Genomic DNA, 14,096 nt, shown 5'->3' with positions numbered 1-14,096 from the left:
TTACCTGTAGCTGTCATCTTCTGAATCTGAAGCAGATACTTCACTGCTACCATTACTTTCCTCTGTCACACCACCAGCACTAAGTTCCGCTATAATTTTCTTTACATCTGTATCAAATACTTTCTCATAAAGCAACTCATACAGTAGAGCTGGGGAAGAGGAGGAGATAGTGGAAGGGCAAAATCAATTACAAGGCAAATGAGATTTTATACTACCATTACTGATGCATTTCAAATTTCTTCAATGAAAGCAAGCAAGCATTCTGATGCCTTAAACTGTGAAGGCAGAACCAGCTGCAGCTACTATGGGTATACATACTAAAAATTAGGTCAAATTTGCCCTCTGCCATGTAACTCTGCACATAAGCAGAGTTTCCATGAAGAATTAGAATCCTTGTAGAGACTGTCACAGTGACCCATCAAACCTGATTAGGGCCTTTGGGCATTCTGCAATCTACTAAAGAAAACAATAATCCATGAAGACAGTTATTTTTTCCACATGCAACCCCTGGAATTTCTGTGACAAGTTACATATGCAAGGATAATTCTAACACAATTAGTTTGCTAACATAGTCTGAAATACAAAATCAACATGAGAATGTTGACCAGACAAAATGCAACAGATCATAAATTAGTACACCAACATTTTCTCTTTACATCAGACCACCCAGATTCAAAGAGGCAGGTAAATATTCTCCTCTTGTCATATAATCTGCTTTGTCAAGAATAAGGACACAGGAAGAATTCGTGCTCTTGCAAAACCATACAGTCACTGACAATTCAAATGGAAAATTAAGCTACTAAAAAAATTACTACAATGAGCTTTCATACAGTGCTTTTCCTGAAACCTAAGAGTTATCATTTTAAGATTTTGGTAAAAATACATGCTTTTAGCTAACCAACATAATACTTACACTGGCACAGAGCAGCCTTTTCTGAATACTCTAGGGGATAAACAATATCATAGTGGTTTCCATTTGAGAAGCACAGCAATACCTATTAAAAAAACACAGGTATTTTAGGGTTTGCATCTCATTTGACTTTTCATATTAGCACTACCTTTTAAATTCAACTTTATGTACCAACACACACATATCCTTTAAACCAAAAAAGATTTGTCCAAAAGTCAAAAAAACTTTAAGACAGAGGTAGGTATGTGAGTTAGCACTTGTAAATTGCTTTCTTACAGAATTTTAATTACTAGGAAGATATACCCCAAATATCCATTTAAAAATAAGTGCTACATGTATCAACAGAAGCCTTAAATATGTACAAAAAGAAATTGTTAAAATTGTCAGAACATTTCATAGTGTTGAATAATAAAACTCATAAAACTATTTGCTGTTTATATAGTCTTAATTCAGCCTTTCACAATAGCCATCATTAATTTTTTTTACCTTATCAGAAAAGCCATTTTCAGTTACATGTGAAGGAGAAGCATTTGGTTCCCGGTATATTATGAAATCTTTCCTGAGGACAAAAAAATAGCAGTTAAGAATTAATTTAAAAATTAGTATCAATAAAAAAAATGAAATATTCAAATCAAGTTCAAGGAACACACATAACCACAGGAAACACCTACTGGAAAAGAATACTGAAGAAGATGAATACAACTATCACTGATCAAAAAAAGGCTTTTATGGAAGAATATTCTAGAATAAGAGGTGCTATTACAATGTGGACAGAGCCAATGACAAGTAAAGCAGATTTCCAGACACTGCTTTTTGGAGCAATGTCTAAAAAGATGATGGCTCCCCAGTGCTGGAGAAATTCACTTCACTTTTTGCTATTTGGAAGCCAACCAGAAAAAAAGAGGAGGTAGGTTTTATGAACAGAGACAGGAAACAGTGACCACAGCAATGGCTTAGGCTAAATCTGTTAGCAGACTGATTACATGCACATGACAACCCTCTTGAGCCAGCTAACAGAGCAGTCTATGTCTGCGCTCAGAAAATCTTCTCGCCTAACAAACCAAGTTCTTAGGCTCAGAAGGATCCACACAATGTTTCTGCTCCCAAACAGACCACCAGCAAGCATTGCCTGAGGATCATATATTGTAACCAACAAGCACCTCTGCAAATCACGCCCTCTGTGTCTTTTTTTCATGCATTTTAAAAAATGTAATATGCTAAAAAAAGACATTCAGAGGTTCAGTTTCCCTTTTTTAGGGGCTAAGGACTCCACTGAAGTGTGAAGTCTAACACCATTCTGTGTTTGTTAGACTCAAGTTGCTGGATTTGAAGTGTCTCTTCAACTGCTCTCAACAGTAGAGGAAGAAACTTTTTGGGAAACTTGGGCTGAATCAGCAGATAGCATGCCACTGCTGTGTTGGCAGACATTTACCATCAAGGGTGAAAGTCTAGTACAGTCTTTAAACCAGGCTTAGAAAATTCTTATCACTGCAAAGAAAGTTTGGGTATCTCGTTACATTTAAAAGGATCGAAAATACCAAAAATGAAGAGTTAAGCTACTACAGTTAAGCAAATTTAGAATTTACATTCCACACTTACAATTCTCTTTTTTGGCTTGTTATATTAAAAAGCATAAAAAGCTGAACTGGATATAAAGTGACACATACGGGAAAACCCACAACTGATACTGACATGACACGCTGTTTGATTTTCTACTTTCTAAAAACTGAAACAATTGTTTGCTACTTTTTTCTTTTTTGCTATAATCAGTCTCTGTCGTGATCTTAATTATTTTCTCTCTCCTTCACCCATAAATCCTCCCCATGAATTCTTTGCTCAGCAACCAATCACTTCCTTGAACTTCTTCCTTGCTCACACAAGCAAACGCTTTACTAGTCTTGCAAAACGGTGAAATACACTCAGAGATGCTTTTTTTGGATTAAAAAAATCCACAAGATTCTACAACAACTCGGAAAAAGCAATTCTGAGAAGAAAAGAATTTCATAGCTCAGAGACCCACCCGCTTCAGGGCAGCAAGAAAAATTTAATAGATAACCAAATTACACCCGTGATAGATCTGAGGAGTAAAAATGACACAAAACTATTCGTACTGCATTTCTACCCTATGCTTTAAGTCTGAAACTCTCTCATTTCTCTGCTTGACACAGAACAGTAAATTCATACTTCTGCTCTCCCTCAGTCTGCCAGCCTGCAGGAAGAGAAGCAACTATGTCTCCAGCACCATTCCTACTTTTCCAGATCCTCAAAATTGCCTTTTTAATAAAAGCCAGTCTTCCCAAAACAAGTATGGCAGTAGCAATTCTTGCATGTCCGACTCTGCAGCAAAATACTGCCTATAGTTGCAACTATGCCACAATCCTCATGCTTCCAACAGAAATTTTAAAAATGCTATGATCAACCAGAATTTGTCTCTCTATTCATTTAACAGCTGTGGTCCTCGATACCAACATATCACAGCTTCAAAATCAACTGGTTCTATTTCATGACAATACATTTCTCATGACCAGAAATAGAACAAACAGAAGATCACAAACACCCAGGTCCAATGTAAGCAAACATGCAATTTTATTGACTTGAGTTACATCCCTCTTCACCCCGGCTCAATCTAACCATCAGACCTTCTTTCTAAGCCTCTTGAGCCAAACTTTACTCTCCCACCCATGCAGCACATGCAACTCTGAACTGTCCATTAACAAAATGCCAAGATAGTTTCATGCAATTTCCCATCCTTAGCACTCATCTAAGTACCTGAAATATTTTACTAGTTGCTTTCCTCCATCAACTGTCTCATCAAGAGTCAAAGCATAAAAAGTCATTAATTTACAGTAAGCATTTTGAAATACTGAATTCTTCAACAGGTTCACAAACAGCAGAAAGAGAAGATGCTGTACATTGCTCATTCCCTTGCACAGTATATAGACTGTATATATAGTATATAGCTATAAATATTCAGCATATTGTTTCATACTACTTTGTAGAAAGATTAATATAGAGGTTTACATTTAATAAAAAACACATCAACAAAACTGCTCATCACCAAGGAGTGTTTCTATGCACAAATAACAAAACATTTCTGAAGCATAGCTCAAGCTATGGTACTTGACAAACTCGTACTATTCCGTCCATACTGATACAGTGGAAAAATTAATGTTTATACAGAAAAGAGACTAAGCAGTACACCAGGTAATCTTATATATATATACCTGGTACACAGAACTTCATAGCAGGGGAGTGGCTTTCTAGCATGCAGTCTACAATACTCATACCACTTTCAAGCTACATCAGAACATTTGTACAAAGGTAATAAAGAAACAAGTACAGCCCCCAACTTAGCAATACTGTTAATATTAAAGCCTTGTTGAGAAACAGGAAGAAATGCAATTTTAATAGAAACATTAGGATATGAAAATTAACAAGACACAAACTATATCACTCTACCCACAATCAGTTGTGCAGGTGAGATGCATGACATTATTGCAAACCTGGATTCAAACCCCCAATTAAATGCCATTTTCAAAGCTCACTTTTCTATTTATTACCTTGAGAGCCATGATTTTCAAAGCATATTTGTAACTTTCTGGAGAGCTACAGTATAACACACAATTACATCTTTGTTACTCCAACTGACTCCCTAACAAAACAACTGATCTCAATAAAACATATTTAAAAGTTTCCTTACTTGTACATAAGAGAAAGGGCACTTATTTCTACTTGTCCAACCCATTCCTATATTGAAAGAAAAAAGAATAAAATTATCTTCAAACACACAATTATTAAACACAGTTATTATACTTCCTCATGTGTAAGCCAAGAGATGCAAGAAATTACTGTCAAAAAACAAATATATCAATACGAAGTCTGAAGTTCAGCTGAGACACTTTGATTGTATGTTTTTGTTAATAATAATTATTCCAGTAAGGCAGTTAAGGGGTACAAGCTAGAAGGACATTTCCCCAAACTAGTAATGAATCTATCTGTATGAAAACTGAGAGAACTAAAAATCAATCACAAATTCAAATCTGTCATTAAAGAGCATGATTTTGAAGGGTGATAGAGTTGGGTTGGGGTATTTTTCTGTTAAACAACCAGCAGTCTAGCTTTTCAAAACTGATTTTTGAAAAAAAGCGAGTGTCAGATTTACCAAGTGGGTTTAAAAATGTTACTCTCCCCATTCAAAACTGTCTGGGTTTGCGGCCTTGAGCTGTAGTTGGGCAGGAAAAAGAACCCTGAGGCTTAACTCCCCTGCCTAAAACACAGATAACTTCCATACAAATATTTTGACACCATCTTGTGAACTGCTCCAACAAAGTAGACAGTCCACTTCCAAATAGCCAAAATAAACTTGTGATAGCTGCATTTCTCAGATAAGCAGCTATGTATCAACACCTGAAGAAAGACCAAGTCTGTCCTTCAAAATTGTTAATCAGTGAAGTGTCAGTAATGCCATAACCCAGACTCAAATCATAAAAAAGTAAAAGCTGTTTCTTCCATTACCAGCCAAAGCAATGTCCTGTGCTCCAGTATGATGGGACCAGACCTTTTTTCTCTCTTTTTGTTGTTGTTGTTGTTGTTCTTACTATATTAAAAAATACTGAAATTGAGTTTGGGGCAGGATTTTGTAGCATTTTTTTTTTTTTTTTTAAATTCTCATGACAATTTTCAAATACCGACTAACTTAATACTAACTGCTCTGACCATGTGAAAAAGCTACTGTCTGGTTTATTTTTCCAAAGGATTTCTTTTAAACATTAGTGAACATGTATGAGAAAGAACTTTTCCACAAAGGCAGTGCAGTGCTGTAAACTATTCATATTAGCACAGTTTAGGGCAGAATAAGTTCTACTGGGAAACGGCATGGTTTACCATTTAGCAATGCATGTTAACTCAACATCTGACTAACAGAGCTTTGCAGTTAAAAATCCTGGAATGAACAGACAGAAGCAGAGTAGGCCAAACACCCACTTTTTCCCTCCTTACACCATACATTTTGAAAACTGAAAAAGAGAACCATCCGGTTAGCCATTCTAACTAGAGATGCTATAGAAATGGGGGGGGGGGGGGAGAAGTCATGTTTTGATTTTTAGGATCGTAAAATTTAATAAAATTTATGTATGACTGCTTAAAAAAATTAAAAGATTTTGCAATGTTTTACTAGATAATTCTTTTTCTTTTTTCCCCATCCCCTCAGCTTACACAAATTAACTCCTTAAGAAAAATACTAACATTAAATTGGTGGAGAGAAGGGGAATAATAATTTTGTTTCAAATAAGTATCTTCAAAAAAGCCTGTGGCTAGTGTTCATAATATCCCTCACGTAAGTAACTCTCTTTTCATCATGGAAACTTTCAGCCTTTATTCAAGGCTGCCTTCAAGAAAAAACTAGCTACACTATGTTTCTTGATGTTTTGCAGAAACTAGAAACACCTGGGTACAATCCAAGGACTAACAGGTTTAAATCCAGACCAAAAAAAAAAATCCCCAAATAATTTTACATTAGAGAGTACACTGATAAAAACATATGTTCACATAATTCAAAAACCTCTTAAATTCAGTCAAAGCATTTGTGAGAGAAAAAAAATGCAATTATCCATCAACTTCAATACAGTACTGCTTTTTATTATAAGTCAAGTTTAACATACCTGTGGATTTTCCAAACATTTTAAATAGTCTTCAAATGGCCCCTCTATGAACTGTATTTAAAAAAAAAAAAAAAAAGGAAAAATAAAAAAGAAATAATTCGGTTTTATTAGAATAGTGTACGCAATCCCCAGTGTGTGACCCATTCTACCAATGGGAATGTTCCACTAGAAATTTAAGACTACCCTGCTCCCAAAGGGCTTACAATCTAAGTATAAAGTGATGTAAAGATAAGGGAATAAAGGTCAGCATTCCAGAAAATAACCACATAAATAGCCTCTGGAGTCATCATAAAATCCAAACAAAAAAAAAAAAAAAACTTCGAACACCAACAATAAGAAATCCAGCAGCCAAAGGGGGAAATCTGAAAGAAAGCAAAGATGCTGCAAAAGTAGGTGTTTATGGGAAATTCAACCCAAGCATGCAAAACATCACTGGAGAGAGTTCATGTGGGCTTATTCAAGTATCTTGTTAAAAGAAATAGGCAACAATGGACAATCACAAACAAAAGTCACATTTCTGTAATACCCAAGCAGCAATAAGATATAGTATAGGCAAATCAGAAAGTATTTTAGCTTCATTTCTATATCACTTCAAAAAAACTGCTTTTACTATCAGTGAAATGATGCGAACAAAATGGGCTACCCTGTAAGCACCAGACTAAGAAAGTAACTCTTCAGCTGCACTCTTTAACATGCACATTTGTTAAGACCAGAGAAAGATTCTGCAGTAACAGACATGAGACTCCATTTTTAAAAAATTATATTTAGACACAATCTAATTGCTATTTAGACAATCTGCAGATTGTATCTAAAGTAGTAATTCCTATTATGAACTTAAGCTACAAGCTGTACAGCCTTTCTACCCACAGTGATTACAAAACAAGGTAATGAGGAAAACTGATTGAAGTAGTTGAGATTGAAAGTCCTGCTATAGCCATTTTGCACCTGGCTGGACAGTGCTGTTCATGAAAAGAATCAAAAAGTCTAGCCAAACATTTTAATTTAGACAGACGCAATCAGGTATGAATTTAAAAGGTGAATTAGTAAAACATGATCACACACAGCAGGATTTTTGGTGTATCAAAATTAAACGACCTAGAGATAACACACAGCAGAAGAAAGAAAGGGCACCAGAAAGTTCTCATAAGAAACTGAAGAGCTTAAAAAAAAAAAAAAAAAAAAAAAAAAATGCATGAAAGTAAAACAGCGGCAATCAAAGATAACACCTCAAGAAAGGATGAGGATAAAAATGAAGACCGTTTCAGTCACCTGAAGCTTTGATTATAGCAGCATCAATGGAATGAGACATAAATCCAGGCTGCAACGGTTACAATAGACAGAAGAGGAACTTCACGGAGTTCTACATGTTAATAGAACACAGCTACTAAGAAGGCAGATGAGTAAATAGTTGAACTAAGAGATTAGGTTGGTTACGCATTGTTTGTTTGTATGTTTGGGTTTTTTTTTGTTTTAAGAGAGTTACCTTGTTAACAATGCTATGTTACAGACTAAAAACACAAAGCGTAGTAAGAGACATGGGGAGCAAAGGAGATCAGTAGAGCTGAAGTGAGATACCTGAGGGTCTAGGAACACCAGGAAATGAGAACAGATATGAAACCTTGTACATAAAACACCTATTTTGAAAACTGACAAGAAGCTTAAGAGAGACTTTTCAGAAGAACAGCAAAGAGAGGAAACAACACATGTTTAGAGTCAAGAATGTTCAAGTTATTTCCAAAAAGTAGATATTGGAGTAAGTGAAGTAATTCTGGTAAGAAAGGGATTAAAAAGTCAGCAGTGAAAAAATAAGTAAGACGGGAGACAGCTCTAAGAGTTGGTTAAACCCTCAGATGGACAGGAAACAAACAGTCCTGGCAAATGGAAACAGTCAAGTCAGCACTGCATTCTCCCAGGGAGACTCACTGTATTTCATGTCATTCACTCTTGACAACTTCCACACTAACAGTGATCAGCCACATTCGAGCATAGGGCACTTTGAAATTACAGAATACATACACACTTATTCCTGCCTTCCTTCTCTTCCCTTAAGGTGCTAGTGAGCACCTAAACCAGCCTTTTTATTTTGGGTCCAAATAAATTTGGAACAGGAAACAAAAGCTGAAAAATAACCCTCTAGTAACAAATGCTTACACATACTCCTGTTTTGGCTATCTCTGAAGTTTGTTAAACAAGATATACACTAAAACACATACAAACAAACAGGAACACCATTATTTATTATTGTTCTTTTAAAAGGAATGAAAAATAGGATTTTATAACATTAACACTGATAACATTGGTCAAATATAGCTCAACGTCAAAATATTTTATTCCATGGTTGATGAAGAATTTGTGCATGTTTAGAAAAATAACACCACAGTGGTAATGCATAATAGATTGTAGACCCTGAAAGAAGTTTCACTCTTCTCATCAGTCAATCCCTTATATATTGTAAAAGCAATTAAATAGCACAATAGGAGCATTTTATGACCTTTGTTAAAATAGGCATTATACTAAAATAAAATCCAGATTTTGGTAGCTTCATTACAGACTATTACAGTTTAATTTTAAGTTTGTTTTGTTATTTAATGATCATTAAAAACAACTCTTCCCACCCCACATGACTCCAGCTCAAGCAGCACACAAGTCTTCCTGCAGGTTTATGAAAATGAGTGCACATTTGTGCCAATTATTTTAAAGAGCACTCACTTTAAAAAGCATCAACTGGCATATAGCTGTGATGAATACTGTCACAAACAGCAAAATGTGCTTTAGAAAAGTGGAAGGAATAAAGCAACTTGTTTTTAATTGCTCACGAATAAAACAAAAATACTTACTGCTTCAAATTTCTCCCTATTTTTCCGAAGATAGTCTACACAAGCCATCCTAACATCAATATGCCGAGACTGAGAGTGTAACACCTACAAAGGGAGAAAGAGAAGAAAGTGACATTGGTTCTTAGGAGTTTTAATGAGAGGTCACAAATAATTAATGACTGTTGTTTAAATACAGGCTTGGAAATATTCTAATTTTAAGAACATTTAAATACACACTCATTCAGTAACACCTTTATGCAGGTGAAACCTCAGTTACTTAATCAAAAATTAAGTAACTGCAGATTTACTAAATTCAGACATTCAATTTTACAATGATTTACTGAGCAAAATGAATAGCATTTGTTGTTATTCTTTAACCACCTCTTTTGTAAAGGACTTTGAAGAAGTCACTGCACAAGTGAATGAGGAAATTGACTATCAACATGCATTTGTTCAAATGAAATCCAACCAAATCTAAGAGACTGCAGCATTACTTTCTCTTGACTTTAAGAAGTGTATGTCTGTCGCCTGAACACTGATTTGGAAGCCAGGAATTCAGATCCAAATATGACACCTGCATTTTACCTCCTGTTCAAACTTCTACTGGAAAAAAACATTACTTTCATCAGTTATCTCCAACCTCACTTTTTCTGTACCCTCACTACAACGTAAGGAAATTACAGACAATCCAAGCTGCAGCCTCCCTTGCAATCCTTACACACCACCTTTAATTTAAAACACCTCCAAATTTAGACCAGTGCAGTTTCTCCTGCATGAAGAGTACAGAGATTAGGCCAAGTTTGTGGATAAACACCTAATAACTTTGAATTAAAGGCCTTCCCTTCGATAAAATACAAATGTGATGGTTTTAGTTGAAAAAAGTTCTATATACACTGTAGTGTGGGCAAAACCTTATATATATATACGTTAATTAAAAACACCAGAGTATAAATGTATATTCAACATTCCTCTGAAATAAAAAAATACCACCATTCACTTCAGCTCTATAGCTTTTCCTTCCTGAACACAGAAATTGAGAGGGGAATGTAATGTTTAAAAAGGAAAAAAAAAGTGAATTGTGTATAATTACCACAGGAATCTGGGCTCCCACAATCAGAAGCACCAGAGCTCCCACTGCTGTTTGTTTGTGTTTAAAACAAGATGACGCTGTCACTTTTTTTCTTTAATACTGAAATGGGGGAAGGGAATTTAACAGGAAGAACTGAAAATAAATTACTTTCTCTAATTTTATAACAAACTAATTAACAAATCTGAGAGCAAAGTTTTTCCTCTCTTTAAGCCAAATTCCGTTTCCTGAAGAGCCTCATGTGGAAGCAGTTGCACCCAAATGTAGAAATCTTACATTGAAAAAAGCTCTGAGGAGGCGGTGGAAGGCCAAGACAGGTAACAATTTCTTGATGACAGAAAACGGCTGTACACACAGAACTTCTCCCAAGTTGCAAGGCAGAAATTATTCATTCTCACACACACACACAGGCACACGACTGTGTCAACCTTAACCTATACTTGTCAGCATTTTAACACTAATTATCACCCACTAATGAGATCTACTTCCCATGCTTTCATGAGAGGTAGCTTTGTTTAGGTAGGCAGTTACCTGCTCGGCCACAGCCCTGAAAAGACAAGATCCATCCTTGGCAACTCTCTTTCTGTACAAGCCCTGAGATCGCAGGTAGCAGTCCATAGAAGTGTCCCCAGGGGTGTCCGCGCCGCCGCCTTGATGGCTCTGCTCCTCGCTGTCGGCTCTGCACGCCGCCTCCATGTTTACCGCTTCACCCTGTGGAGAATGGCTGCACCCCTCCTAGCCCCACATGGCAAGGGAAACCCACCGAGCAGCTCCGCGGCCGGGCAAAGGAAACAGCAGCGGCGGGGGCGGGGGGGAGCAGAGTACTGGCCCCCGGCACTCGAGGTAGCAGCAGCGATAAGAAAAGCAGCCGGTCTCACGTTATCAACTTGCATGTGGGAATCGCGGGGAGAAAGAGCCAAGTTTTACTTCGCAGCCTGGACTTCCAGCTCCATAAACCCCGCGGCTTCTATGCTCCTCCGGAGGGCCGGGCAGCAGCTCCCGGGCACCGCTCCGGCGGGATCGCCGTCCCGCTTCTCCCCGCTCAGGGCGGCGAGTCCCGGCCCGGGCGCGCAGCCGGCCTGCCGGGCGGAAAACAAAAGAGAAAGGACATGTGCTACCGCCGCCGGGGAGGGGAAAAGGGAAAAAAAGAGAAGCGTAACCTGGCGTTTATTTTCACTTTCAGCCCGGGCGCTTCTGGGAGCGGTAGTCCCGGAGGAGGGAGCGGCGGGATCCTCCCCCGGCAGGGCGGGAGCGGGGAACAGGGCTCATGTCAGCCAGCGGGAGCTTCTTAGCTTTACAACCAAACATAGTTATAAAACCCAGTCCACAGATAGGTCCGGGTTTAATTTGGTTATGCTTTTTTGTTTTGTTTTCCTCAACACATTAGACTGTAAGATTGCTTAACTCCATCCACTTGTAGGAAAGAAGATAGAACAAAAACTGGGACAGAAGAGGAGGCTTACTCAAAAGGAGATTAGAAAAAAAGCCGCAGCCATTAACTACTTTTAATACACTACTTTTTCTGTATACCACTCTTAGTGGTAAGAAGCAGTACACATTTTTATTAAAATTGCATGACTTAGCTTTAGTTTGGCACTGTAAACAGGCTTGACAAGATTTAGGTGCACAAGAAGTGTCAAAAAAAGAAGCTTCCCAAACTTGTAAGGCTTTCTCTTTTTTCTACTGTGGTGGTGCAACTTTCCTAGGAGAAAGAGCTATAAAGCTCTCAGTAGCAATAGTGATAAATAAAATGCTACCAGTTACTTTTTAGCTTAAATGAACAAATTTAGATGCAAGAGACAGAATGAATTAAACCTCTGATTTTTACTTTCAGCCAACATCAGCAAGAACAGGGAGAGCAGTGTCTTGCACTATGACTTGTGTATAGCAACAGCAGATCGAATAAGCTGAAGTAACAAACCTGGCTAAGCCTAGTGCTCAATCAGCTCTGCACTAGCAGTATCAAACCCTTGTCCCCCAACAGAAGCCCAGGTTCTCTAGAAAGGAGTTAGTCTACTGGAAACAAAAGCCCATTTCCAGGGTTCTCTGTAGGCAAGGAAAATAGAAACTGAAAGAAGTGAATGTAAAGACCTAACAGCATCTGAACCTCCAAGACACATGGAGCTGGTAAGGCAGCACGTGGACAGTTTAGACAAGGAACATGAGGTAAAAATACCAGTGAGGGGCTGGATGAAAAGCTCAGGCTTCTTACTAGAAGATGGGAAAGGTCATCTAACAAGACTGAACTATAAACAGTTGCTGCTTCTGACTCAGCTAACCATGCTCACTTCAGGAACTCAGACTAGTAAAACCCTGCATGGGAGAGGTGCTTCTTCTGCAGCTACAAGCTATTTGGCAATATGTTCCTGAGACTACCAAACTAGTGCCCAGTTACAGAGTTTCTTGAGAATATTCCATTTTTCCTCGCCCTATTTATCACAGCTAAAGACAGAACTATCCTCTGACACGGTCACAAGTCCATCTTCCCTCACATTTCAGCCTTTTTCTCATTGTGATTCTAAAGAATGGTTAGGGGAAGGCCAAATGCCTTTCACCAGATCTGTTAGACTCCAAAATGCCTGTACATACACACGAGGTCATCCGGTATCTGACAGAACGTGAATATACTTCTGATAAGTGAATACACTGAGAAAACTAACAAAGTCATACACTTGCCAGTTTCCTAAAAGCCTGCTCTTTAGCAGCTAAATCCTGAAGTCAATAAAGCAATGGTGACCCACAGATCTTCCCACGCCCCCCCCCCCCGATACTGCAAGCAGCAATCTGTTTCTATAAAACAGTGAAGGTCTCATTGAAGAGATCTAGCCTGTACACACCGAGTATCCAAGGCATTAAGAAACACATCCACCAAAAGACAACTGAAATCACTCAACCCTGTAATAAGTGCTCCATCAAGAACGGCCAAATTGTAACTCATGCGCTGTTACAGATGTTTTAATTAGCAAGTACCTCCACTAACACTTTCAACCAGCTCCTCTACCACAGCAGCTCCAGACACTAGTTCATCCTCCCCACTAACCTCTATTGCCCACACAAGCGCTTCTGCTGCACATACACTAAATCAGGTCAGGAAGCTGACTCAAGCTAAAAAGAAAGAAAGGGGAAAAAAAAAACCAACCAAACAAAAAACAACCCACAAACTCGATGTTTAAACCAAGATTATGTGGTGATTCAGTCTACGGCCTGCCTGTGCCAACACCTGGCCAGCCAAAGCTGGGGGGGGGGAACAGAACCAGGGGGGGGGAGAGAGCCGGGGGGAACCGCCTCTCCTCACCCAACTGCATCCTTGGCCGATGGAGACCCGCTTTCGCCCCGCTCCACGGCCGCCCTTTCTCGCTCCAGTTCAACAGAACCGTCCTCCCAGCCAGCAAACCCAGCATGGGCGACTCAGCACAGGCCGAGCACAGGCAGACGGGCAGGGCGGCGGTCCCCGGGCACGGGAGAGGCCGCCGGGGCCGTCCTCCCCGCCTGAAGGGCTGCGGCGGGGCCCGTACTCGCTGACTGGCACTTACCGGCGGAAGGACGGGCAGCCCCTTCCTCTTTTTCTCCTCCTCCGCCCCCCGCGCAACAGCTGCTGTGGTAGCAGCAGCAGCAGCGGCGGC

At 38.8% G+C, this 14,096-nt stretch overlaps 1 protein-coding gene across 1 annotated transcript; it reads right to left on the bottom strand.

The window, feature by feature from the left end:
• On the bottom strand, positions 1-11,184 carry LOC130602938 (OTU domain-containing protein 4-like). Its single transcript, XM_057416275.1, has 7 exons — positions 11,005-11,184; positions 9,408-9,491; positions 6,571-6,621; positions 4,611-4,657; positions 1,397-1,469; positions 914-995; positions 1-149 (listed from the first exon to the last, which is right to left on the bottom strand). Exons 1-7 carry the CDS (start codon positions 11,167-11,169, stop codon positions 1-3), a joined length of 651 nt encoding a protein of 216 aa, XP_057272258.1. The 5' UTR covers positions 11,170-11,184.
• Between the last annotated feature and the right edge of the window lie 2,912 nt (positions 11,185-14,096).

Source organism: Pezoporus wallicus, unplaced genomic scaffold (assembly GCF_028554395.1).
Source record: "Pezoporus wallicus isolate ANWC-B61680 ecotype Strahan unplaced genomic scaffold, APGP_CSIRO_Pwel_v1 contig_8732, whole genome shotgun sequence".
In the NCBI taxonomy this organism is placed as follows: domain Eukaryota; kingdom Metazoa; phylum Chordata; class Aves; order Psittaciformes; family Psittacidae; genus Pezoporus; species Pezoporus wallicus.
This window is presented reverse-complemented; position numbering and strand designations above follow the sequence as displayed.

Bases quoted from the DNA above. Each gene is read 5' to 3' on its own strand.
- LOC130602938 (XM_057416275.1), bottom strand. From the start codon at position 11,169: ATGGAGGCGGCGTGCAGAGCCGACAGCGAGGAGCAGAGCCATCAAGGC. The intron at 9,492-11,004 runs GTAACTGCCTAC...CTCCCTTTGTAG, and splicing joins TCAGGGCTGTGGCCGAGCAG to GTGTTACACTCTCAGTCTCG. The intron at 1,470-4,610 runs GTAAGGAAACTT...TTTTGTCCTCAG, and splicing joins GCCCTTTCTCTTATGTACAA to GAAAGATTTCATAATATACC.